Source organism: Panthera pardus, unplaced genomic scaffold (assembly GCF_024362965.1).
Source record: "Panthera pardus isolate Hobbes unplaced genomic scaffold, ASM2436296v1 HiC_scaffold_16, whole genome shotgun sequence".
NCBI lineage: Eukaryota > Metazoa > Chordata > Mammalia > Carnivora > Felidae > Panthera > Panthera pardus.
Window position 1 is genome coordinate 31,742,554 of NW_026526721.1, and position 26,666 is coordinate 31,769,219.

Sequence of the window (26,666 nt, forward strand, 5' to 3'; positions counted from 1 at the left end):
GTAACATTCTAGCCAGCTCAGGGGATTGCTATGAAGATTTAAATGGAATAACAGATATGAAGAAGCTTTGCTAATTGCAAAAAGCTAGAAACATATATGGATTATGATACTGCCATTTGCCCTTTTCTGTAAAAACCTGATAGATAGGTAAATCAGAGCTGAAGGAGTTCATTAAAGCAATTTCACATTTTTAGGTAGAAAAGATGAAATACTCTGTGTTGTCACAGAGTAGAATAAAATATTGATGACATCTATGTTTCATTTCATTTCATCTATCATTTATGTAAACATAAATTTATGCAAACTAAAGAGTGTAGTCCATTTCTTTAAAAAAAAATTTATTTATTTTGAGAGGGAGAGAGAGAGTGGAGAGGAGCAAAAAGAGAAGGGGAGAGAGAATCCCAAGGAGGCTACCTGCTGTTGGTGAGGAGCCCAACTGGGGCTCCATGTCACAAAACATTAGATCATGACCTGAGCAGAAATCAAGAGTCAGACACCTAACAGACTGAGCCACCCAGGTGCGCCCCTGCAGTGAGGTCCATTTCTGAGTCAAACCTCAAATTAAGGCTCTAATATTTTACACTGGTATTATTAGAATGAATTATCATTATTAAAATGAATTTTAAGGAGTAAATAAATGCATCTTAGAGGAAGATGTAGCCCTAAAATGAAAATGTTCCGTAACCGTGCTATCCAACACAAAAGCCAACAGCATCCATGGATCCCGATCATCTGAGTGCAACTAGAGTACATGAGGAACTAAACGTGTAATTTTAGTTAGCTTTAAGTAATTGAAACTCCAATTTAAATAATCTCATGTGGCTGCTGGCTACCATACTGAACAGTACAAACTTTTGTTTTAAGTCTCAGTTCTGCTACTTAGTATCTGTATGATCGGGGCCTACCTTTTCACCAGTCTCTGCCTCCATTCCCTGATCTGTAAAATGACATGTTGTCAGATTTGAAATTGATATGCAAAATGATGGTAGCATTCGTGCCTGGCACAAAGGAAGCACTGAATAACTGTAACTTATTATTAATGAGCATCAGTATGGTGGTGATCGTGGTGAGAATACTGCTGGTATAGGCAGTGTCACCGGTGGTATAGCCCTGTTCCAGCAGAGTTTATCAAAGCTATCTTTTCCACACATTCATGAAAAATATAAAGGTCCTAAAAAAACGAGACTATGTCATCAGAAGAACGATTTGGTTACTTCAAAAGCAATGATCATAAAGACTATGTTAATACATGTAAATACATTTATAAAATAATTTTAAGGGAACAAATTACAAAAATGGTTTTTCTATTGACTGGTTTGAGTATGCAAAGTTAATATTTACATACCAACAAACATTGGTTTGCAAACATATCTTGCAATTACTTACGAGTTAGGGAACTGAAACTGACAGTACAAGTCACTTGTCCACATCAAATAGTAATTGTCAGGTATCTCTTTTTTAAATAAAAGTGAACCCTTGTTTCTCTGCATACCAGTAACTTTTGAAAGATGAATGCAAGTGATTTTTTTTTAATTTTATACATCATTTGGAAGCCATTAACTAATTTTCTTGCATTCTACCAATCAAGGAAAGAAACATTTTCAATTAAATAGGTGATATGGATTTCTATGTTCCTGAGTCAAATGCCATTTGGGGCAGAGGCCACAGCTATAGAGAAGCAGCATTTTAAAGACAGCTGCTGGTCCACCAAATTCTGTGCCTCCTGTTTTACTCTGCCTTTGTCTTTGTTCTTTTTGCAAACAATAAAGATCAAGAAGCTACATTCAAATAGCATCCAGAAAGTATTCTGCCTACTAGCTCTCCTCTTGATTTGATTTATGCAAATACTGATGTTGCCAGCACTCACAATAGTAATAGTTTACCTGTGAAGAACGAGTCCATACTTGTTGTGTGTGCAATATCAGTGAATTCCAAAATAAAGAAAACAAAACTAAAAATACAGTACCACCACAAAGCGCACACAAAGCCACCTTAAATCTTCCCCGAGAATGTAAAACGAATTAGTATATTTAGTGTTAGGTTTTTGTTTTGTGTTAGTTTAGCAAAAATTGCTAGCCTTGATCTATTTTCATAAATGTAGCAATTTATGATAATGTCATGTCAGATGGCATGTAGAAAGCTTTGCTTTCAATTATCGATGAGAATAGTAACAAATACTTGAAAGTATCTTACCATAGGTTTCTCTGGCCATTTTTCATGTACACCTGTATATACAAGTTGCTTCTACACATAAAGTTGAAATATTAAATTTTTGTGCAATTCTGCATTGTACTTCTACATACTGATTATATTGATCATTATCAAATTCATTACCACCTTCATAACCATCATCTAATAGCTTTAATGTATGTAAGAAACCGTACATTTTAGGTCATTCTAACTCACTGGAGCCAGTACGTATATACTATGCATCACAGACAGGGGTAAGAGTTGGGGCTTTGGAATGACATAATCATAACCTTGAATTCTGACTTAACCAAGAGTTAGCTGTTCATTCTATCCATGTTTCATCCATTCATTCAAAAATTATGTATTGTGTATGTATTATGTGCCAGACTTTGGTAGTATGATACTGAGTATATATTTATTGGACAGACAGGGTCCTGCTCTCATAGAACTTAATTTCTAATGAAGAATACAAAAAAATAAATATAGAACGCAGGAAGGTATGTAATCTTTGTATAGATGACAGGGTGAAGAATGCTCATGTTTGAGGAGTTAGGGAATGCTTCTTGAAGTAAGTGAAATTTCAAGCCAGTAGAAACAACATATGCAGAAGTCTTCAGATAAAAGAAATACATAGGAAACACAATAAAATGAGGGCAGGTGAGCAGATACAGTATTCACAGCTGAGGCTGCAGATAAATTGTAAAGCATATGAACTAATATAAACTTTATCCTGAGAGTACTAAGAAACAAATTAATCAGATTAATGTGTTAAAAATATCCTCCAGAATTTTTTTTTTAATTTCAAAATGCTATCTTTAAAATCTTAGCTAACATTACACTTACTTCTCCTCTGAGGTTAGGATCAAGAAAAATATTTCCACTATCACCAATTCTATTCATTATACTGTAGAGCACAGACAATGCAGGACAAGTAAGAGAAATAGAAAGCATAAGTATTGGAAAGAAGAAGTAAACCTGTTTCATTTGGAGTTGACACAGTTTGGTTCATAGAAATTTCAAAATAAGCTACATATAAACTATTATATATGAGTGTATTTAGAAAGTTGCTGGATACAGGGTTAACATACAAAGAATCAATTGCACATCTTGCCTCAAACAATACAATAATGAAAGTTATATGCATATATATATGCAGTCACATCAAAAATCATCAAATATCCTAGGTATAAGTCTGTCAAAATATAGGGAAGATCTATACCCTGAAAAGCGTAAAACACTATTGAGAGAATTAAAGATTTAACTAAATTGCGACATATATATGTGGAATTTATACCATTTCCCTAAATTAGAAGACTAAGATTGTTAAGATGTTAATTTTTCTTAAACTGTTCAGTAATTTAAGTGAAATCAAAATTAAAATCTCACATTTGTTGTTTTTGTTTACGGTGTGTGTGTGCGTGTGTGTGTGTGTGTGTGTGTGTGTAAAAATTGACAATTTTAAAATTTATAAGAAGATGCAGAGAACCTCTAGTAGCCAACCCAAAACAAAACAAAACAAAACAAAAAGTAGGACACTTACATTACCCATTTATAAGACTTACTATAAAGCTAAAATAATTAAGACCATACATACTGGCATAATATAAACAGAATATAATAGAGAGAATAAAAGCAGGCCCATACACTTATGTTCATCTGAATTATGATTAAAATGTAATTCAGTGAGGAAAACACTGAGTTTTCCATAAATGATGCTGGAACAATTAGTATCCACATGGGGGGAAAGGAATTTTGACCCTTGTTTTATACCACATGCAAAAAAAATAAGAATAAAAATGGATTAAGAACTCCAATCTTAGAAGTATAGACAATAAAACTTCTAAAAAGAGACATAGGAGAATGAATGTGTACATGACCTCGAGGTAGAATAGAAAATTAAAAGCACCAACTAAAAAAGAAAAATAATACATTGGTCCTAATTAAAATTGGTTATTTAAGCCTTAAAATCATTAGGGAAATTACTAAAACTAAGTATTTATAACACATATTTGATAAAAGCTTATATCTGGAATATATGAGAAAATGAAAAAAAATAGGTATATTCATCTGCCAAAAGGCAAACCAAGATAATTGAGTGCAAATGCCCATCTACAGACTTGTACAGGGATATTTAGCTTTATTAACTAATAAAAGCCCTAAACTGAAAGCAATCCATCAATAGAGGAGTACACAAATTGTGAGCTATTTATATAATAGAATACTATACAGCAATAAAAGAATATTATATCTATGTATATATGTATATTTATATTTATATTATAAATATGTATATATTTAGGTATATATGTATATACACAGATGTGTATATATATATGTATATATTTATCTGTATACAATTTTTTCTTTTTTCTCAAATTATTACTAGTCTCCATCTTACAGTGTGAGGATTTTCTCCATCAAGGTGTCTTCAAAATGTACTTGGCATTAATTGATCAGGTTTAAGGGAATTGAAAAACAGGACAAAATCAAATTATTGAAGAAAACTTGTTCATTATAATGAATTGTGTGTTGGACTTATCAGCAATTCATTTTATCTCCTTAATTTAGAGGGGAAAAGACGATATTTTACACTAAGAGATTTAAAAATAACTTTATTTTCTAAAACAAGGAAACATTCCTATGCACAGCTATTCACTATAAACTTCTTGTTTAATTGTTATGCTTTTATGGACATGACTTGGTGCTAGAAATTTATAGTATATGCCAAGTTAAAATAAGAATAATTTTAGGGGCACCTGGGTGGCTCAGTTGGTTGGGTGACCGGGCTTCGGGTCAGGTCATGATCTCACAGTTTGTGGGTTCAAACCCCGTATCGGGCTCTGTGCTGACAGCTCAGAGCCTGGAGCCTATTTCAGATTCTGTGTCTCCCCCTCTCTCAACCCCTCCCCTGCTCACTCTCTGTGTCTCTCTGTCTCTCAATAACAAATAAATGTTGAAAAAATAATAAAAAAAAGAATAATTTTAGACTTCGTCATTGTATTGACATCCTTTTTAGCTTCACACCAAAAGTGCCATCAGAAAGAATATACAGTAGAAAATAAACACATTTACTGGCACACTTTTTAGATCATAAACCAAACTTTAATATTTTAAAATAAAATACTCTACTTTACCATCAGTTACTTCCAAATATGCTTTTGTGATGATACTTCCAGCAACATTTAAAGTCTGGCAGATATAATAACCAACATCAGATCGCTGGACGTTAGTGATAGTGAGATCACCAGTCTGGGAGACTGAAAAACGGCTGGTTGACTGTGGTGGCTGATATGAGAAAAGCAGATTCTAGAACCCAGTATTTGGGAGGAAAGAATAACAATAGGTTAATTGCCAGGTTCTAATATTTTGGCATATATACATAAATATTTATAAACAGGTATATAAATGCATACACATACACATGCATACCACACAATATATACACAAATGAGCTAAATATTCTTTAATCACATACCGACATATGTAGATGTACACACATATATAGACACCAAGTTTAATGACCTAGCCTTAAATAGGATCATTTTAAAATTTAAATAAATTCAAAATGTTGATAGGTGCTTTTATAATGATCAATTTCAAATAATACTAAATATAAAAGTAGTAGGTATCAACAGAGCTAAAACTTTTACATGTTAATCAAAACAAAGTCAGGGGCGCCTGGGTGGCTCAGTCGGTTAAGCAGCCGACTTCAGCTCAGGTCATGATCTCGCGGTCCGTGAGTTCGAGCCCCGCGTCGGGCTCTGGGCTGATGGCTCAGAGCCTGGAGCCTGCTTCTGATTCTGTGTCTCCCTCTCTCTCTGCCCCTCCCCCGTTCATGCTCTGTCTCTCTCTGTCTCAAAAATAAATAAAACGTTAAAAAAAATTAAAAAAAAAAAACAAAGTCAGAGCTTTGCTTTATATATGTATGACTATTAGGACTATAAACAATAAATCCTTTAATATACAAACAAAATTAAAATTTAAGCACATTCTGACAAATTAAGTTCAAAGAAACTTTTTTGGCACCAGAAAAAGTATCTCTGTTATCTGTCCATTATAAAAGTTCAGTAACTTTTATCAAACTGTATTTTCTTACTTCTCCTCTTAGATATCCATTATGGATCATTTTGAAATTCAAATATTAAATTTAAGAATTCATAATGGAGTTTTATTTCTGTAGAAATTCATCTTATATACAAAGTCAACACAAGATGTGATATTATTTTATGGTACGAATTTCTCCCTATGAATCTCAAAGTTTGTTCCCTGTTAGAGAGAGTATATATATTTCATGGGAAATTAACACTTCATGAAATAAAGTCCAGATTTCTTCTAACCAAATAAAGTTGTTCCTTTTTACAAGTTTAATTGCCTTGGACAGCTCAATCAGTTAAGTGTCTGACTCATGATTTCAGCTCAGGTCATGATCTCTCCTTTCCATGAGATTGAGCCCTGCATGGGGCTCTGCACTGATGGTGTGAGGCTTGCTTGGAATTCTCTCTCCCTCTCTCTCTGCTCTTCCCCCACTCATGCACACCCCCCCCCCCCGCCCCCGCCATCTCAAAATAAATAAACATGAAAAAAATTAAATGAATAAAAGTTTCACTGCCTCTTAAAATATATAATTTTATAAAGGCTTATGTACTATTTCATGAATATATGTCCAGTGACAAAATTTTAGGAAAAAGTAAGTTGTATTTTTTTATTTTAATTTTTTTTAGCAAGTTGTATCATTAAACTAAACCAAACCAAGTCAAAATCATTTCAAAATTTGATAGAGTTTACATAACTTAATGAATAATTTATTTAAATAACTAAATGAGTCATTAGAATTCTACTCTGTTAAGAAGAAGTTCTAGTGGATTTACTATATAGATTTTCTTATATAATATGCTTTCAATTCTTTCTGCTCTACAAAATTTTTCTTTTTTTTTTTGATGTAATTTGCTATCAGCAAAGTTGTTCTTCGAGGCCAAATGGAATGTGTTAGAAACAACAAAAGGTACTGTAACTCAAATGATGGGTCTATATACCATAATCAACTTAATATTTGCCTACCAAAGTGAAAACAAAAGCGAACTTGTTACATTGCCTATGAAAGATTAGTGAGTGCAGTCAGTAAACTACCTATATGTTACTTCATATGAACACAATAGAAGCAAGACCATGAAACAACTCACCCAAGATTGAGTTAAGCAAAAAATAAAAGAAGCTAGGAATAACTGTATTAAAAAATGAATGAGAATCTTTTTTATAAGTATCAGAAACAAGCAATGGCAAATGCTTATTTTGTTGAAGAAGGCAAGTCAATAAGAGATAAGAAAAAGAAGACTTAGGTTTAAAAGCTATTTTAAAGTTTCCTATTATTTTTAATGTGAAATTATTTCAAAATTTCCTTTTTATTAAGGTGAAGCCTAATCGTGAACTTAGAATTTGTAACAGCATAGAATTTTACATTTTAGTTCAATGTATATAGAAAATTCTGGTTTATAAATGTTTAGAGAATGGGATTAGATAGCAAATCGCAATCAGATGATAGTTTTCAAAGAATTAGAATACACTGAACTGTATTTAACATGACATCTATATTAAACAGACTAACACATGGTTTGATGAATCTTTGACATGCAAAAATTGATATATATAGTTGATATTTATGTATATATGTATCTATATACACACACACATAAACATACATAAAGAAGTGAAGAAGACAGTTGAGAATCCTGACGTTTTCAGAGAAATTGCACTGAATAATTGCCATCTGTTTGAAATGTATGTAAATCTCTGTTAACATATAATTACAGATATCTGAATAATAGAAATGATAATTAATTAAATTACACTGAGAAAAAGTACAGGTTTTTTTTTGTTTATTTTGGCTGAATTGGAAGTAAAGATAAATTATATATGATAATTACCATGCTATATATCACCCTATGTACCAAAACTAGGCAGGAAAATAGGCTTTTTTTTAATGTTTATTTATTTTTGAGAGAGAGAGGGAGACACAGCATGAGCAGGGGAAGGACAGAGAGAGAAGGAGACAGAGAACCTGAAGCAGACTCCAGGTTCTGAGCTATTAGCACAGAGCCCGACATGGGGCTCAAACCCACAAACTGTGAGATCACGACCTGAGCCAAAGTCTGACGTTTAACCGACTGAGCCACTCAGGCACCCCAGGAAAATTGCTTTTAGAATTACAACAATAAATGAATTTTTTTTTTCTTTTCTTTCATTGTTGACGTCTTCTAGGGTATTCAGAGAATTTTCAGTTCTCTTAAAACAACAACTGTATAACTAAATAATGCTTAGGTTTTTCTTACATTTCAGGCACCCACCTTAGCTGACTGAAATATAGAACAAGGTCTTACCTGACTCCCCTCTCGTCTCCAAAAAATAGCTGGTTGAGGATTTCCAGTTGCTTCACACTGAAAAGTTACAGTTCGCCCCAAAGCAACAACCTGGTCACGGGGTTTCACAACAAAATGTGGAGGTTCTAAAGGAGATGAAACAAATTACACCAAATCAAAACATGTAGTTATTATCCTAATGGAGACAATTTGCTGATATCCCAAGTGCTGCCATTATTTTACATGATTCATTATGCACTATAACATGTACCCATTCTCATCCTTAATTTAATCGAAGTTAAAGTGTTAAGGGCATATTTATAGAAGAGAATAGAGATTTTTTGTGAAGCAGTTTTCTTTTTTTTTATTGGTTGACCTTCTAAGATTAACCTCCACATTAAAAAGAATTCTTGAGCTGCAATTTGATCCTTTACATTCAATGTATACCTGAAATGTGTACGAACGAGTATCTTTTCTCATTTAGAGCTGCTTAAAGCTGAATGGACTTTAATCATATACACAAGGACCTCCTGACGTAAGCAGGCCCTAAAATTACTTTAATTTAACTCAAAAGCTCCTGAAATGCTACCATGGAAATTATAACCACTTAGAATCTTCAGTCCAATTACTTGAATGGAAATGAATTTAAAGCAATAGTTGAGTCAAATGCCTCCTTCATTTACATAGGCAAGGGCATGTTCAAACAGAATATATATGGAAATGAGGGCAAATTTGAAACATCTGCTCATCCTGACATTATAAATACTGCCAGCTTTGTCCAAACTGTTTGATTTATACAGACTTTAAATGGCCACTTCATCCAGCAGTAAATAGAGTGTCAGAAAATTGTGTCAGTTACATTGAGAGCAACGGCAGCTGAAAACACTAGGTGTGCTGATGGAGTCACTTCTGGGGGGAGAGAAAAAAGCTGTTTTGGGGGCCGTGCTTTATGCTTAGAAAAATACGCACTGAATGTAAGTCTTTTTACCTACTGTTTACACTTTTCAAATTCATTTCTTATCAGCTGTCTGAAACACCTAATTATTCTCCTCTCTTGTCTCAGTTCAAATTGAAGTGAACATTTCAAGCCAGACATTTAACAGTTTATACAGGATAGGGTTCTTCTAATCCACTTTTTAAGACTGTTCCATTTTTTTAAACCTCTTCTTTAAAGGTACTTTTAGTTACTTATATCAGTCACTTAGGATAATGCCTTCAAGTGAAAATGAATTGAAAATTATATTCAGATTATGTCCACAAATGCTACACTGCTTACAAGAACATGACTTCTTTGTTAATGAAGTCAAGGATTTGAAAAAGGTAATTTTCTCTCCATAAATACATTCTAGGCGATTGCATCTAAGACACATAAACAAATGTTTATAATATATATTATATATAAATTTGTAAATCTCTCATTTGAAGTAAAAACCTCTTTTTTTTTTTTTTAAGAGAGATATATAACAGAACTTGCTGAAGATTGCATGGTGGCAAAACTTAAGAAAGCAATTAGATCTCCTAACTTCTAGATTAGTGTGATTTCTTCCATACTCCCTTTTTATTTTTAATTGAGGTTTAGTAGAAATTATACCATTTAACTAGAAAATTATAGGAGACCAGAAAAATCAGGTCAAATGCCTTCAAATGTCCTATAACTTATAGGGAAGAAAATACAAAGTTAGGAGATACAGTTTAGGTTCAATTTGGTAACACTGAAGTTCTACCTTATAATTTTTTTTAACTCTGATTGTAATTGAGTGGTTTACTCATGAATTTAGCAAACACTATCATTATCCAGGTATAATAACAGACATGTGTATCATTTCTTGGGGATTGTCCTCCATACATATCCATACAGGAGCATTTGATTCCTTAGCTAAGGGCTGCAATAATTGAGGTAGAAATCAGATCAAAAAATTCAAAGGATTGACTAGGTAATAAACTAAATCCAGAAGAGAGTTTGGTTTATTTCAATAAAAGAAAAAAATGATTAATTAAATGAGTGGGAGAATATGACTTTCCAATATGTAGGGAATTTGAGTAGGAAAATATAAATGTTCAAACCACTCAGAGAAGTATAAACTTCGGGTGGTCTCTTTCCTAAATCTCAGAAGCATGTCTAATAACGTGTGCCAGAACCCATGTTTCTTTTATAAAATGCCAGCTCTCCTCAAACCTCAAAGACTTATTTGGGAACCAGGGATACAAACCCTTATGCTAACTACATTTATCCTGCAGCCATCCTTCCACACAGGATATCTGCCTGGAAATGAATTTACTATATTTTGCAGGCACATTCTCGAGCCAACATCAACAGTGACATCAGCCCCAAGATATGTCCTAGAAATATAACTTTAAAAAATCCTTTTCTACATGTATGTTGAATCTGAGATGTAATTATATCTCCATGAAAAATTTAAATGGATTACATACGCCTCTATCAATCTATCTATCATCATCACCTATCTATTTAGACTGAGAAGGCCATTCATCGCATCCATCTACTTGAAGTTTATGATGGAATGCTGGAATATTTTTCAAAGGCTACATTCTAACTTGTTATAATTAAAACTACAGAACCATGTTACTAATGTCATATATGGTCAGTATTGGAAATTTAGAAAATCAAACAAGCAAAGAAAAAAAGAAAACTACCCATAATTCAACCATGCAAAGTGGACCATAGTGTTTTAAAATATTCTTCTAAAATATCACTTCAATAACTCTTTAATAATCCATATACAAATTTACCTTAAATTATTTAATCAATCTATTGCTTTTAAATTTGGATTTGTTTCTAATTTTCACTATTAAAAACAATAGTGACAATAACATCCTTCCCAATTATATTCAAGGTTATTTCAACCGACAATCCTCCTATAGGGCATTTTCCTCCCAAACCTCCCAAACACTGAACATTAACATCTTTGCCAAACTGAGAATGAAATTTCCTACCAATTTGCCTTTGTGTATTAGTGAGATTAGACATTTATGTTCACATTACCTTGTCACTGATATCCTATTTTTTGGGAATATTGTGTTCCTATGCTCATCTTTTTTATTTTTAAGAACTATTGTTAGGTGAAAATTTCATCCATTTTTCATATGTGTTGTAGATATATTTTTCCATTTTGTTGACAATTGTTCTAATCTGGTTAAGCATTTTTGTTATTCTATCAATAAAATTACATAATATAGATTACATAAGTAATAAATTATGTAAACATTCACGTCCATTTTCATCCTATACTTTTGTCTTTAGTTTTTTATGTTTAAATATTAATCCGTATACATTTTTGTATATACAGTAGCATATAGAAAGGTATTTCTTTCAAATAGCCCCTTAGTACATCACCATTATTGAACAATCCATCCTATCTGTGTTAGTATGAACACCTTTATAATATTTATGTAGCTTTTTAACTTAAAAAATAGGAAGCTTTCCTTAGGCCAAATTATTCCCTGGCATAATACTTAGCATCCTCATGTAAAACTCCAAAAATGGTTTTCCAGCATTTTTAAAGGGTGAGTGTACCTTCCCCAACATGCTGATCATGAGAGGACTTGGAAATGTAATGACTACATATATGAGGCCAAGTTTATCAGTGAGAAGTTTAATACATTTTAGAAGCATCATGCAATTATTTCTTACATAAAATGAAATGAATCTGACACAAAGAAATGGAAATGAGTGCGAACAGCCCTAAGTGCAAGGTTATTCACCAAGAGGACTCCTAATGACAATTACTGAACAATAGTTACAAAAGCTTAGATAGACAGACATGAACTTATAAACATATTTTGGACCAAACAAACACCCCACATTGTTCTCTGGGCACCTCTCTTTGTTTGTTTATCTCATGAGATATAAATTGAAACAGTACTTAACTACGATATAGTCCTATCACTTATTTTATCACGCAATTAAGGACAGAAAAAAACAAAAGAATGCAGATCACACATCATTTAACAAGACATAAGGTTAGCAACCCCATTACCTTTACTCTTTGTCACAGTTACCCATACTTCCTGCAGACTTTATTCTGTGCAGTCTGTCTTTGTGGCCAATGACAAGTGAAACATGGAGGCTGATTGGTTGAAGGACATGGAAGGGTATGGATGGAAAGGGGAAGAGAAGTTCCAGTCACAGTGACACGGTGATTAGGAGATGGCCAATAAAATGTCAACTTACCAGACCCAACTAAAACAAAACAAAAAAAAAAGAAAACATGAAATAAAAATAAAGAAACAGAAACGAAACAGAAAAAGTAATAAGATTTGACTTAACAATGATACTTCTTTTAATGTAAAATAAAGAACACATTAATATCTGGCTCATAAGATCCATGAATGAATATTTGTTAGCATTTTAAGTATAATCATGAATAATTTAAGAGAAATAGAAATGAATCTTAAAATCTCTACTATGATTAAATGACAGAGCTACAATGGATGATATCTATACAATTCTAAAACACTTTTCAATGACTACATTTTGCTATCAGATGACAGGGTTAGATAACTACATACGTAATGAGTTTAAAAACACAATAAATATTAACTGCTAATGCTACTTACAATAGGAATCAAGCATCTTAATCAAAGGCAAAATAGTGTTAAATCCTACAACTCTACCACCAGATTACTTTTAAAAGGTTCATGCTGCCAATGATATTCTATTAAATCTGTGTTTCTCATACTTGAATAAGCACATAAATCACCCTAAGAATTGCTTAAAATACAAATGATAATTCCATAGGTTAGAAGTATGGCCTCAGATTCTGCATTTCTACCAAGCACTCAAGTGCTTCTGGTCCCCGACAGTAGGTTGAGGAGCAAAGTTACTAAAAGGTGTTATACTTAAATTCCTGCAGAATTTTAATTGAGAAGATACAGAAAAATGTGAACACATGAAAACAGAGAAAACTTTATAAACCTATCTAATAAAGTCATAATGACATTACCTGCTTGCAAGGCTGAAACACTGGGCATATTAATATAGGAAGCGTGAGTAACATACTTTTTAAATACTGGAAAATGATTGTTTTATTTTATTCTTTTAGAAACAAAGGTATTAACTGCCAAATGCAAAACTTTTTCATAATAGCCCCATACACAGCAACAATGTATTTTACTCAAATAAATAAGTTCCATGTCTTTAAGTTAAATCAAATTAATTTGACTTGATATACATTCCTATAGTTTATTTTTTCATTTAATTTATTTAAATTTTTTTTTTATAAAGCATGGCGGAGAGGTGCAGGGCTGGGGGAGAAAGAGAGAGACGGAGAGAGAGACAGAGAGAGAGAGAGAGAGAGAGAGAGAGAGAGAGAGAGAATCTTAAGTGGGCTCCACACCCAATGTGAAGCCTGATGTGGGGCTCGATCCCATGACCCTAGGATTATGACCTGAGCTGAAATCAAGAGTCAGACACTCAACTGACTGAACCACCCAGGTGCCCCCATTCCTGTAGTATAAATACAGAAACTATTTCACTGCTTCTGTGAAATGGTACAATTGTAAAATAGTGACAATAACAAAACAGAACAAAACAATCAACTTCCATCAGACTATAAACAGCTTTCTCAAGTCACTTCCGACGTTGAATCTGAAATTACATTTCCTTAATTTGTGCGATGAGGGAAAGAGACAACACACTAGAAAGGGGTTGGGGGTGCTCAAGTGTCTGATGGAACCTCAGGATATTTTGGCACAATGTACGGTATGAACTAATATCTTCAAGCTGGAATTATGTTGCTTTGGTTTTGCTGTATGGGAATGCTCAATAATCCATGTAGAAGGATAAAAATGTATGTTTTAAATAAAATATAAAATAATTTTAAAAAAGAAAAAGAAACGAAATAGAGACAAAAGTTCTCTCAACTAGTGATGTCACATATACAAAATTTAAACGTGACTCAGAAACACATTTCAACACACATCTTTTTATTTGCATGAGTAAATGAGTAAAATAATTTGTCTTTCTTTTTCACTCTAAAGAAAAAAAAAACCTTTAAGCATAATATTTCATGCATCCAGGCAAGAAAAGTTAAAAAACAAACAAGCTTTTTCTCAATTTACTCAAGGAATAATCAACATGCTATGCTACCTAGACTTGAAAACAGAGTGGACAGGACTTGGTAACACTTTTGAGTCCTTAAAGATAGTGTCTTTTAAGTGACAGGAAGAAAAATTTAGAAACTACAAGAGAGAGAACCTAACAAACAGTAGCAATAGAATTTTGCCAAATAAATGAATGAATGAATGAATGAATGAATGAATAAATAAATAAAACGATGTAGAAATAACTTACGGGATTTGTGAAAATAAATTTAATATTAGATGGATACAGTTAAAATCAAGCCTTATTTAAAGTCAAGAGACTACAGGAATGATTCTTAAAGATTTTCTAGTCATATTTTTAGTAATTTAAAATTCCTTAAACATCTCAAAAATATCTAATGTTAAAACAAAAAAAAATTACTATGAAACAGATCATTTAAAATTTAAATGCTTATACGCTTAAATGCTTTTCCTTGCTTATAAGTTTTACCAGCAATCAAGCCATAGGAGTTGAATCTTTCATTAATTAAAACCCAGTATGTTCAAGAACTTCTAACAACCATGATTATCAGGAAATGATGCCTCTTACCTAAATGAAAACCTGCCTGTCACAATTTAACCCACCTTTTTTTAATTCTAATTTCCATAAACAAATCAATGCCATTAATATCCTCCATATAAAACCCCTTTACTCACCTGAGATAAGTAATCATCCTGAACTTTCTCTGCTCAAGAATAAATGATAGAAATTTAAGTTTTGTTTTTTTTTGTTTTTTTTTTCCCCCAGATTTCCCCTTTCTCCATATTTCTCTCAGGGACAGGTCAAAGAATTTTCTTTCCATACAGACAGCAGGGACCTTCCATACGATAATCAGGGCCCATTATTGTCCAGTTAGTTATGTCCAGAAAGAATCAGAGAAAAGTAGAGTAGTTTGAATCATGTTCATTCATTATCCTCTGAAGTCTGTGGTTTATGGGCGGCCTCTCTCCTACACTCCCTAACTCTTGTCAACTTCTTTTCTTTCTACTTTAAAGGCTGGGAGCACCTCTACCCCAACTCCCTTTTCTCGTTAAGAAAGGAAAAGCCTGTCTGTCTCTATCTCTAATAAAACAATAAAACTGTAAAATGTTAGCACTGGAAGTGACCTTAGAACTTATCAGTCTAACCCTATCCTTTTTTGCCTGAGAAAATGGGAACTTAAATTGTTAAATACCTTTCTCAAGGTCACAGATGACTAACCAAAGACTGCCTTCCAGGCTTTTCGACTAAATTCAAGTCTCTGTATACATTTTCCTACTGGTTAACTGGTTTGGGGAGAAATATATGCAATAGGACATAAAATGTATTTGATTTTACGTTTAAACTGTCATAAAATGCCTAACTTAAAACCATCACCACTAAAACCATTACTGCCTACATTTAAAAGCTTTCTAAAGTAATTCCTCATGATACTAAAAAATCTTTTAAGAGTAATTAGCTACAGTTTAAAAAAACATGGAAAACTAACAGGTAAGAAGACAGTAGGCTTAAAACCTCTTGAAAATTCACCGTTTTGGAAGAAAAAGTAATGTGATCATCTATTAAGGGTGAGTCATTTTTAATGATTTCATCACCTGAAATCATTATAAACTGAATAAAAGAATAGTCTTTTGAAAAATAAGAACAAATAATATTTCTACACAATTACTTTTATGGTAAATATGTTAAGTAGGAAGTAAAACAAACTTGAAAAGTAAATAAATATTTTAAGAGATTAAAACTTGCTATTTTTTAAACATGGAGACACATGCACATGATATATTCCATCTGCAGTAACATCTCTAAATTTTTTTTTTTTTTTTGGAGGAAGTATGCAAAGGGGTGAGAGATTAGAGAATGTGACACAAGGCTGAGTTTACATAAAAAGCACACTGTTTCAAGCTAGACTGTATTTTCTGAGTGGCATGAAGGGGAGTTATATAAAGTCTAAGATATATATATATATATATATATATATGTAGATATATATATATATACACATTTATATAATATATAAATTAATATAGAATATATAAATATAATACATAAATATATTATATAATACACACAATACATATATAATATTTATATACTATATAATACATATGTATGTATATATATTTATATGCTAATATATAAATATATACACATTTGTATACTATATAAATATGTAATTCATATAATATATGGGAACTATATAATTACATAACTAAAATTTAATATATTTGGAGGCATACAAATATTATATCCTTGACTAATACTTTACTTAAAAAAACAACTCTAAAATGTTTGGGATAATTTAGCCTTTCTCTCTCTCTCTCTCTCTCTCTCTCTCTCTCTCTCTTTCACACACACACACACACACACACACACACACGCTTAGAATAAGAGACTTTCTTCCTCTTTTGAATGTGACATCAAAGGGATCCCATTATTTACTTTAAAATCTTGTAAAATGCATATTATACTGTTCAGACAATAATCTTTAGGTATAAATGAGAAGGTAAGAGAAGCAAAAATGGAAGCAATGAAGGAAGGGAGGAAGGAAGTGGGGAGAAAGAAGGAGGGAGAGGAAAGGAGAGAAGGAGGAAGGGTGGTGGGGAGGGAAGGAGAGAGGGGGGAAGGAAGATTTCTTCTATCTGCTTGTCATATACAGGAGACAAGAGTCAGATGATAAATGTCTGAAAAAATATACAAAAGCTAGAGAAAGGCTCTTTTTTTTCTTTTCTCTTTTCCTTTTTTTTTTTTTTTTCCATTTGAGAAAATAAGGTAGCTGTAAGATACTTAAGTCTTCAAATTAGGTCTAATAAATATAGGGAGTAGCCAATCTTGATAACTACTTAGGCCAGAAGAGAAGATAATGGGCTTAAATAATAGCATGAGTGACTTAGGGAAGGTATAGAAAAGAAGCAGTTAACAGTAAAGGTCACTGAACCATGAATTGGTTGCCAACTGTGATGTCTCCAGAGGTCTTTAAAAATGGGATTTATTTCCATTTGGCCACAACAGTTTAGCTATAACCCTGTATGGTAAAGGAATAGACTAGTTGACTCTTAGAGTGCTTTGTACGCTATGATTTTTAAGAGTATGGAAATTCAGAGGCAAAAGAGGACAATGGATATATCCCTTTGGGAAATATTCCCAATATTATCCCTTCAGATTATGTATATACAAACACATACTCTACCAGAAAATGTCCTCAAAAATATTCTTTTCAGTTAATATTACCTTAAGTTGATGAACTACTTTATACAAATAGCTCATACGATAAATCCAGAAGATAGCAGAAATTCCAAGAAAATATTTGCATAATTAACACAACAATATGATTAAGATTTTGACATATTCACACCAAGTTCTCAATTTTTGAAGTATCATGATAAATATGTTCATGTTTATCCTTATGAGTTATATAAGTATTAAGATTCTTCATCACTAGCGATGGGCTATATAATTATTTTGAAATGTAATGACAGAAGACTGCCACAGTATTTGGGTCTAAAATAATGTAAGTACTCTAAACTCCTAGAATGATGCTATAAAAGATTTCATGGTTAAGCAAATATATCTATGGTAAAACCAATCCTATTAGTAAACATCAGAGAAGAACAGCTTTCTTGAATGTGCTATATGGAATTCTGCTATTCACAGATACTAGTTTTCATCATTAGTAACTCAATTCTAATGAATCTTTAAATTGATGTGATTTTTTTCATTCTCCCATATAGTGCTTTTTGAATAGCAGGGCTCAATTAAGAAATCTGACAGCGTAGAATTGTAAATACCACATCCAGAAGAATATGAATGAATGAAGTAAAATAATGAGTTACAGGATTCTTTGGGGAAGAAAATACATTTTTATTAAAATAGAGGAACACTCAAATTTTCAAGTAATGAAGCTATCAACCTTTGAACTGACAGAACCCAGTCACTGTTATGTCGGAGAAATTATATGCATAGATACTCATGAATGATAATATCTCTAACAATTAAAAACATTCAGGATATTTTAATACCAGGTATGATTTCTTTTGGGGGAAAAGATTGAGTTTAACTTAAAAGCCTGTCATTATGTCTTTCAACTTTTCAGACATAAAAATAGAGTGATTAAGAGGGGAATTTTTAGAATATGTTTAATAGATACATAAAATACTATGAACTTTTCCCCTCACTCAACTATCTCACATTATTTGCGGATCACTGGTCAGGGAGACAATTGTGGTTGTCACAATTGAAGGCTGACGCTACTGGCATCTAGTGGAGAGAGGCCACGGATGCTGCTAACCACCCTATCATGCACCCGACAGTTTTTCACAACAAAGAATGATCCAGTCCCACATGTTACCAGTGCAGGGCTGAGAAATCTTGCTACAGATGATCTGTTCACCTGAAAGTTTAACAGAAGAGTATAGAGTAATTATTCTCCCCCACATGTATACAAAGTACCTTGCACAACCTCTGATGTATCACAGATGCTCAGAAAAAGTTAATACTTTTCCCCTTTCCCTTCCATTTCTAAAAACAAAAGGCCCTACTTGTCTGAAAAGCAGTTATCAAATGGTACAACTTAGTTACGTGTCTACGAAAGAGTCTGAGATGGAAATGTAACTACTTGGGAATCTATGACAATGTGTGTACCACCAGACAGGATCTCAGGAGCACAGCTTGATGGTAATATTCCCTAAATTAATTTAGAAAGCCAGAAACCTGGATCCTTCCTCTCCCTCCTCCTTGAGATGCACAATTCATTACCAAATTCCATAGCTTTTATTTTATAACAATTGTCCATCCCATCTCCCTCTTTCTAGCTCCATTGCCACCACTCTGGTCCCAGTTTCTCAACAGTGGTCAACTGAACTACTGCCTTGATTTTTTTCCAATCCAATTGCACAATATGGCTAGAGTGCTTAAAAACAAAACCAACTAAATTAACCTGATTATAGTATGTTTTTGCTTAAAATCCTTCAGTAGAGTTCCATTGCTCTTAAAATGGAGAACAAAATCCTTAACACGGTCTTCTCACATCACCTGTCCCCTGTCATCTCCCTAACCTAGCCCCACAGACCTTCCTTCTGTCCTTGAGTATACCATGCATGATCTTACTCTGGTTCGATTTATCTTGTATCCCAGGATCCCCTCCCTACCCTCCCACTGCTTTACCTACTTAATTCCTTTTTACCTTAGCTCTCAGCTCGAAAAAAACCATCGTCCAGAAACTCCCTCTAAATGTGATGCTAAATCTTTTTAGAATGCCATATATTCTCATAGCAACCTTAATTTTCCTTCCAGAGAACTTACTATAGCTTAAAATTACACATTTAACTAATTATTCTGTAAATGTCTATCTCCCAAGCTAGCCTATAAGCTCCATGAGAGTAAGCATTTAACTATTTTCTTTGCCATTATTTCTCTAGAACTTACCAAGTTGAGAACATCACTCACAATGTAATATCTACTGAAAGAGTAAAGCCATGACAATAATGTTCCCATTGCCCAGCTGAAAGCACTTTCTCCCTCCCTGGCATATCTGTATCTTTACAAATCTATTTTTTACATTCTGCTAGTTACTGTTGCTATTTGTGTATATCTCCCTTCTTCACCAGCTATAATAAGCTCCATGAAGGCAGGTCTCAGGTCTTAGTTACCTATGTACCCTGTACAGCAACCAGCATACTATTTTGCATATAAGAAGTGCTCCAGTGTATACAGAAAAGTGCCAAATTTGAAAATTTGGAAGCCTATCTTCAAATGGCATATTTCATAGAGGGTCTCGAGTTGGGGTACATAATGGTATAAAGATAAAATTACTCCACTGACCACTGAAACAATTCTGTATCAAGATCCTCTCCAGAATTAACAAGGTCTCCCTGCATAAATTACATAGCCTTTCTACATCTCAGTTGAGAGGGATCAGTGTCAGCTAACTATGTGTCAGATCACACACCAGAAACCCTCACAGCAGCTCTGTAGGAAAGTACTCAATGTGCCAATTTGCAAGAGGAGGGAAGTGAGGATTAAGTACCTTTCTTTGTTTTAAGTTGATTTATTTATTTTTGAGAGAGGGATAGAGAGCAAGTGGGAAAGGGGCAGAGATAGAGAGAGAGAGAGAGAGAGAGAGAGAGAGAGAGAGAGAGAGAGAGAATCCCAAGCAGACTCTGCACTGTCAGCACAGAGCCCGGTGTGGGAACTCAAACTCACGAACCTTGAGATCATGACATGAGCTGAAATCAAGAGTCGGGCGCTTAACTGACTTAACTGACGGAGCTACCCAGGAGCTACAAGATTAAGTAACTCTCTTAAAGTCATACCTCAGGTAAGAAATGGGGGATTGAAATTCAGGTCCTTTCAGCTCTTAAAACCTTCCCTCTTTTTTACTACATTAAATGACTTCTGTGTTGAAACAGTTAAGCCTTATTCTAATGTAATTTTGGTTCTGTTTTGGCCCCACGACCTAAACCAAATAACTTTTAATAAGAAATTTTCATAAAGGAAATCATCAATCATCAGAAAAATGAAAAGGCACTAATTAAATGGGAGGAAACATTTGCAAATCATATATCTGACAAAGGGTTAATTTCCAAAATATACAAAGAATTTACACAACCTAATAGAAAAAAATCTGGCTAAAGAATGGGCAGAAGGTTGGAATAGACAGTTTTCTAAAGAAGACATACAGATGACTAACAGACACATGACAAGATATGCAATATCATTCACCATCAGAGAAATGCAAACCCAAACCACAGTAAGATATCCTCTCATTGCGTTAGAATCGCTGTTATCAAAAAGACAAGAAATAATAAGTGTTGGCAAGGGAACCCTTGTGCACTGTTGGTGGGAACATAAATTGGTACAGTCACTGGGCCGAACAATGTGTAGGTTCCTCAAAAAATTAAAAATAGAACTATCACGTGATCCAATAATTCCACTTCTGTGTATTTACCCAAAGAAAACAAAAACACTAATTGGAAAATATATATGCACCCCATGTTCACTGCAGCATTATTTACAATAGCCAAGATAAGAAAGCAAACTATGTGACCAACACTGGATGAATGGATAAATAAATGTGGTATAAATACAATGGAGTGTTATTTGGCCATAAAAAAGCAAGGAAATTCTGTCATTTGAGGCAACATGGATGAACACTGAGGGCATATGGTAAGTGAAATAAGTCGGATGAGAGGTAGACAAATACTGTATGATCTTACTTATATGTGGAATTTAAAACAAACAAACACACAACAAAAAATACCAAGCTCACAGCACAGAGAAAATAGATTAGTGGTTGCTTGTGGCAGGGGTAAGAGGTAGGAGAAAAGAGTGAACGGGGTCAAAGTTACAATTTTCCATATAAACAAGACCTAGGGATATAAAGTACAACACAGCAATCACAGTTAATAATACTGTACTAAAAGTTGCTAAGAGAATAAATCTTGGAAGTCCTCATTACAAGAAAACAAATACCATGTATTAATAATAATAATAAACATACACCATTTTGTATGGTGACAAATATTCACTAGATTTCTCATGGTCATCAGTTTGCAATATACAGAAATACCAAATCATTTTGGAATATACTTGAAACTGCTATGTCTTATGTTGATTATACTCTAATTCAAAATTATTTAAATACATGATTCATGCATTAATACATAAAATTAACATAGATATAGAACTATTCTTCTCAGATGTGAGCAGGTTTCACATACGTAAGAAGGTTATGAGGGGGAAATAAACCATGTTATATTTTATATTCTCATAGAAAATCAACGTCAAGGCGGGCTCAGTCAGTGCAGCATGCAACTCTGGATCTTGGGGTTGTGAGTTTGAGCTCCAAAAATAAAAAAATAAATAAATAATAAAATCTTTAGAAAAAAGAAAAACAATGTCAAAACAGCCAATTTCATTTCTGAAAAGTGATGTGAATGCACCCTTTTAGGACAACCACTGTAAATGCCAAATGTATGTAGTCAAGTATCAAATGACACAGTCACAGTTTGTTATATGACAGAGACATCTCTGACTTCAGTTTCCTCATCTGTAACACAGAGCCAAAGTAAATAAGGCCTTAAGTCCCCATCCATGTTTAACATTCAAAATCTCCTCAACCTAGCACAGAAAGTTTATAACTTAACATTTATTACCAAGAAACTTAAACCAGGCCAAAATTACTTATTTTCAATTAGTATATTTGGGGGGAATAGAAAGCATAAGGAAAACACAAGAGGACACCTTATCTCTTTACTAATGACCTAAAAGAATACAGAAATACCTGTTCCACCATCCACAAAGTTAACTTTAAAAGCACTTTTGTAAAATGGCCATATCTATCAGTTTCAATTGTGCAATGCTTTAAGTTCTCTCCTAACAACATTGACCACACAAAATAAATGCCCTAAAGCTAAAGCTAACTTTAACAACCATTTATGGATTTTCCCACCCTCATCAATCTGTTATAAAGCAATTACTCAGCTGTATTTTGTCTTATACCTGTTTTAGTATTTTCTTCAGGTGTGTTTACACTGGCACATTATTTATCAAGTCCTGAGAATAATAGTTTAAAAGCAAGTTAAAGTGCTCATGGTATTTTAATCAGTTTTGCAAACTCCAGGCAGGTATGATATTGTAAAGTAGTAACTTCCTATTTATACAAATCTTTAGAAACAATAAAACAAAAAGAAGCATATTATATTTTCAAATTACTGAAATAACATTTAAAGGACACCAGCTGCTGCATAATTGTAAATTGCAATGATTCTAATGATGACCCTGATGCTTGGATATGCTAAAATGATTTGTGAATCTACAAGAACGTATACTGTTAGCATAATTTACATGGTGTCTACCCAGAAAATATTTAAAATGATAGAAAATAAAAAACTAGTACACAGGAATGCAAAAAAAGTCAAATTTTCAATTATCTTGCATATTTATCACTGGGTTCATCATTTTATTTTTTTAAGGTATATTTCTTTATTTTGAGAGAGAGAGAGAGAGAGAGAGAGAGAGAGAGAGAGAGAGAAAATGTGAGTGGGGGAGGGGCAGAGAGAGACAGAGAGAATCCCAAGCAGGCTTGGTGCTGTCACCACTGAACCAGATGCGGGGCTCGATCTTACAAACACTGAGATCAAGACCTGAGGTGGAATCAAGAGTCAGATGCTTAACTGACTAAGCCACCCACGCGTCCCCGGGTTCATCATTAAAAAAAAAAAAAAAATGGTGCCCTGAATGTCAAATAGTCTACAATTATTCTCTTTATGATTTTTGAAAGGATTTTTTTTTAAATAACCTCTATACCCAAAAGAGCTCAAACTCACAACTTTGAAATCAAGAGTCCCACACTCCACCAACTGAGCCAGTCAGGCACCCTTGATTATTCTCTTTTAAACAAGAATTATCTTGGGGGCACCTGGGTGGTTCAGTTGGTTAAATGCCCAACTTTGGCTCAGGTCATGATCTTACAGTTCGTGGGTTCAAGCCCCATGTGAGACTCTATGCTGACAGCTCAGAGCCTAGAGCCTGCTTCAGATTCTGTGTCCTTCCCTCTCTACCCCTCCCCCACTTGTGGTCTGTCTCTCTCTCTCTCTCTAAAAAAAAAAAATAAATAAACTGAAAAAAAATTTAAATGAGAATTATCTCACTTTATGTCCTAATAATTCTAGATAAAATAGACTATATCAATATGAGTTGCCTCACAATTAATTATTTAACATTAAATGATACACAAAATACAATATCACAAAATAATTCCATGTCTTAAAAGTTATGTGAGATTATTAGCAATGAATGTTTTAAAATGAGCTATCCATCAATGACTAGAGCAAAAAAAAGTAATTTATTTCTCTAAATTTCATTCTCAGAGTGAGTAATTCAGATAGTATAGATTCACAAAACTCTATTACATATTTCCAAATTGACACCATTATTTCAGAATGTAGGTTCCTAAAGACAGCCGCTAAGTTTTATATCTATCTATATAGCTGGGTGAAAAGAAAACCTCACCAACTATTATGTAGATGGATAAATCACAGAAAAGCTCCAAAGATAATGGAAGGCCCAAGATGTGCTATTTACTAGTATGGTGCTGTGTCATTATTTGTCACAGAATCATCTTATGTATCAATTATTTCTTGAACCTGACTGCTGTACTTATTTCTTCAAATACTCGCTTGGCACACACATTAAGAGAGTGTTTCCAATTCTCTGTAGGAAGGCCATGTGGAGAATGCTTTTCCTTTGGGTTAATGTTTAAGATTTTATACCAGTTTGTTTGAAATAACTGAAAGCAACCCAAAACCTTCATGAGTAAATGAAAGAAATCTAAAAGAATGTCACATCTTCAACAGTCATTAGGGTTAAAATGGCTGTTTCTGAAAGGCTATGAGAACACAAGAAGTTCTTTACTTTATCCTTCCTACAAAAAAAAAAAAAAAAAAAAAGGAAAGGAATCATAGGCCATAATGCTGCTGGGTCTCAATCAAATCCAACAGTAGAAAAAAACCAGCAGGAGTACAGCTTGGCGTCCTATTTACGCCAGTGGATCAGACAGCTAGGCGAGGGAGGTATTCTCACAAATCACTCTCTTGTTAAATTCTGTAGTGGGACTTCATTAAACCTCTTGGCTGATGGCATTTTACTTTCAGCCGGTTCACAAAGAGCTCAGCTGGCAATACTCATTCTTTAAAAGTCTCCACTCACACATTGTCTTTCTTGGGATTGCTTTTTACAATCGCAAATCTCTTTTTCTCATCATCTCCTCAAATCTTCTATGGGTTTTTTTAAATCAGTGTTTTAACTACAAAACAAATGACAACGACAACAAAAAACCCACAAAAATGCCATGACAAGTCCTATAAGGGAGGTATTTTGAGTAAGGCTTTTGGCTTAAGCATTAAAAGTAGCAACACTTACGTACAGGAGATGGTAAGTAAATACAACATTGTGATGTGCATGTATGTTTTGTTTATATACACAATATATACACATAAAATGTCCCCCATGCTCTAAAGTACTGTTTCCTACAGCACCACTGATTTTACCGGACCTCTATGGATTATTGTCATATGACATGAAGAATTGTTCCCCAAAGAACCAGTCTGCTATACCTTGTTAGAGTCTGGCAAACATGTCACACACATATCAAGGTTCTCAAAGTCATCAAGTAAAGCTTTGGGGGTCTTATAATATGTGTTTCATCAAAATGTTGATGAACTCACAGTCCTTAACCAGGATCTTGGATTATCGTAAACCTAACTTGAACCTGAAAAAGGCCCCTTGACACTATTAGTTTTGGCTTTGACTCAAATAACCACATTAATGGTCAGAAACAATGTACTATTATGCTGCCGGCTTTTCTGAAATCAGCAATTTAAGCAAACTGTTCCAACAAATGATTTAAATGAAGTCTACATCAAAGAAAGGAAATTTAGGACTGAAGGGCCCAGTTTTTTCTCTCATTACTTCTTTTATGCCTAGATATCATACGAGCTCTAAAAAGTCATATGACTCTTACATAAAGATCTCATATGCTGATAGAAAGCTAAACATAGTGAACCCTATTTAAGGAAACTACAAATTTACAAAATAGGCTTTCTTTTTTCCCAGAGAGTTTGTTTTTTAAGTTTATTAAAGTTTATCCCCTACTACTGGCAGTAAAATCCACAGTAAGCTATATTGTTTTAATTTTACCTACATTTTAATTTTACATTCTGAAATAATTATCTAGTGGTCTATTAAAAAAATGTCACATACACACAGTATGTTACAATGTGTGAGATTAACACAATGTGGTTTGGTTATCTTCAAAGCTGTACTGTACATCTGAGAAAATGGTGAAATGCACAGACACATGAAAATACACATTTCTTTTAATGGATTATGCCTTCTGATCTATTTTCAAGACTATCAAACTTCTAAGTTATATGGAAGCTTTTAGTGGAGACCATCTATCCATTTTTTTTTTAAATCGCCAGTTAATTTAATTGTTCCAAAATATAGACTATATTTATGAAGGTTTTCAATAACATCCATTCTAT

The 26,666-nt window shown here is 33.4% G+C and overlaps 1 protein-coding gene across 10 annotated transcripts in view; it reads right to left on the bottom strand.

Moving 5' to 3' along the window:
• The window catches only part of ROBO1 (roundabout guidance receptor 1), a 1,122,944-nt gene that overhangs the window by 74,447 nt on the left and 1,021,831 nt on the right, over nt 1-26,666 (bottom strand). For all 10 annotated transcript variants that reach the window (XM_053903216.1, XM_053903212.1, XM_053903215.1 and 7 more), the window contains 2 exons: nt 8,565-8,689; nt 5,325-5,496 (listed from right to left, as the gene is read on the bottom strand). In XM_053903216.1, the coding sequence (XP_053759191.1) occupies nt 5,325-5,496; nt 8,565-8,689 (297 nt within the window). The remainder of the gene's footprint in view (nt 1-5,324; nt 5,497-8,564; nt 8,690-26,666) is intronic.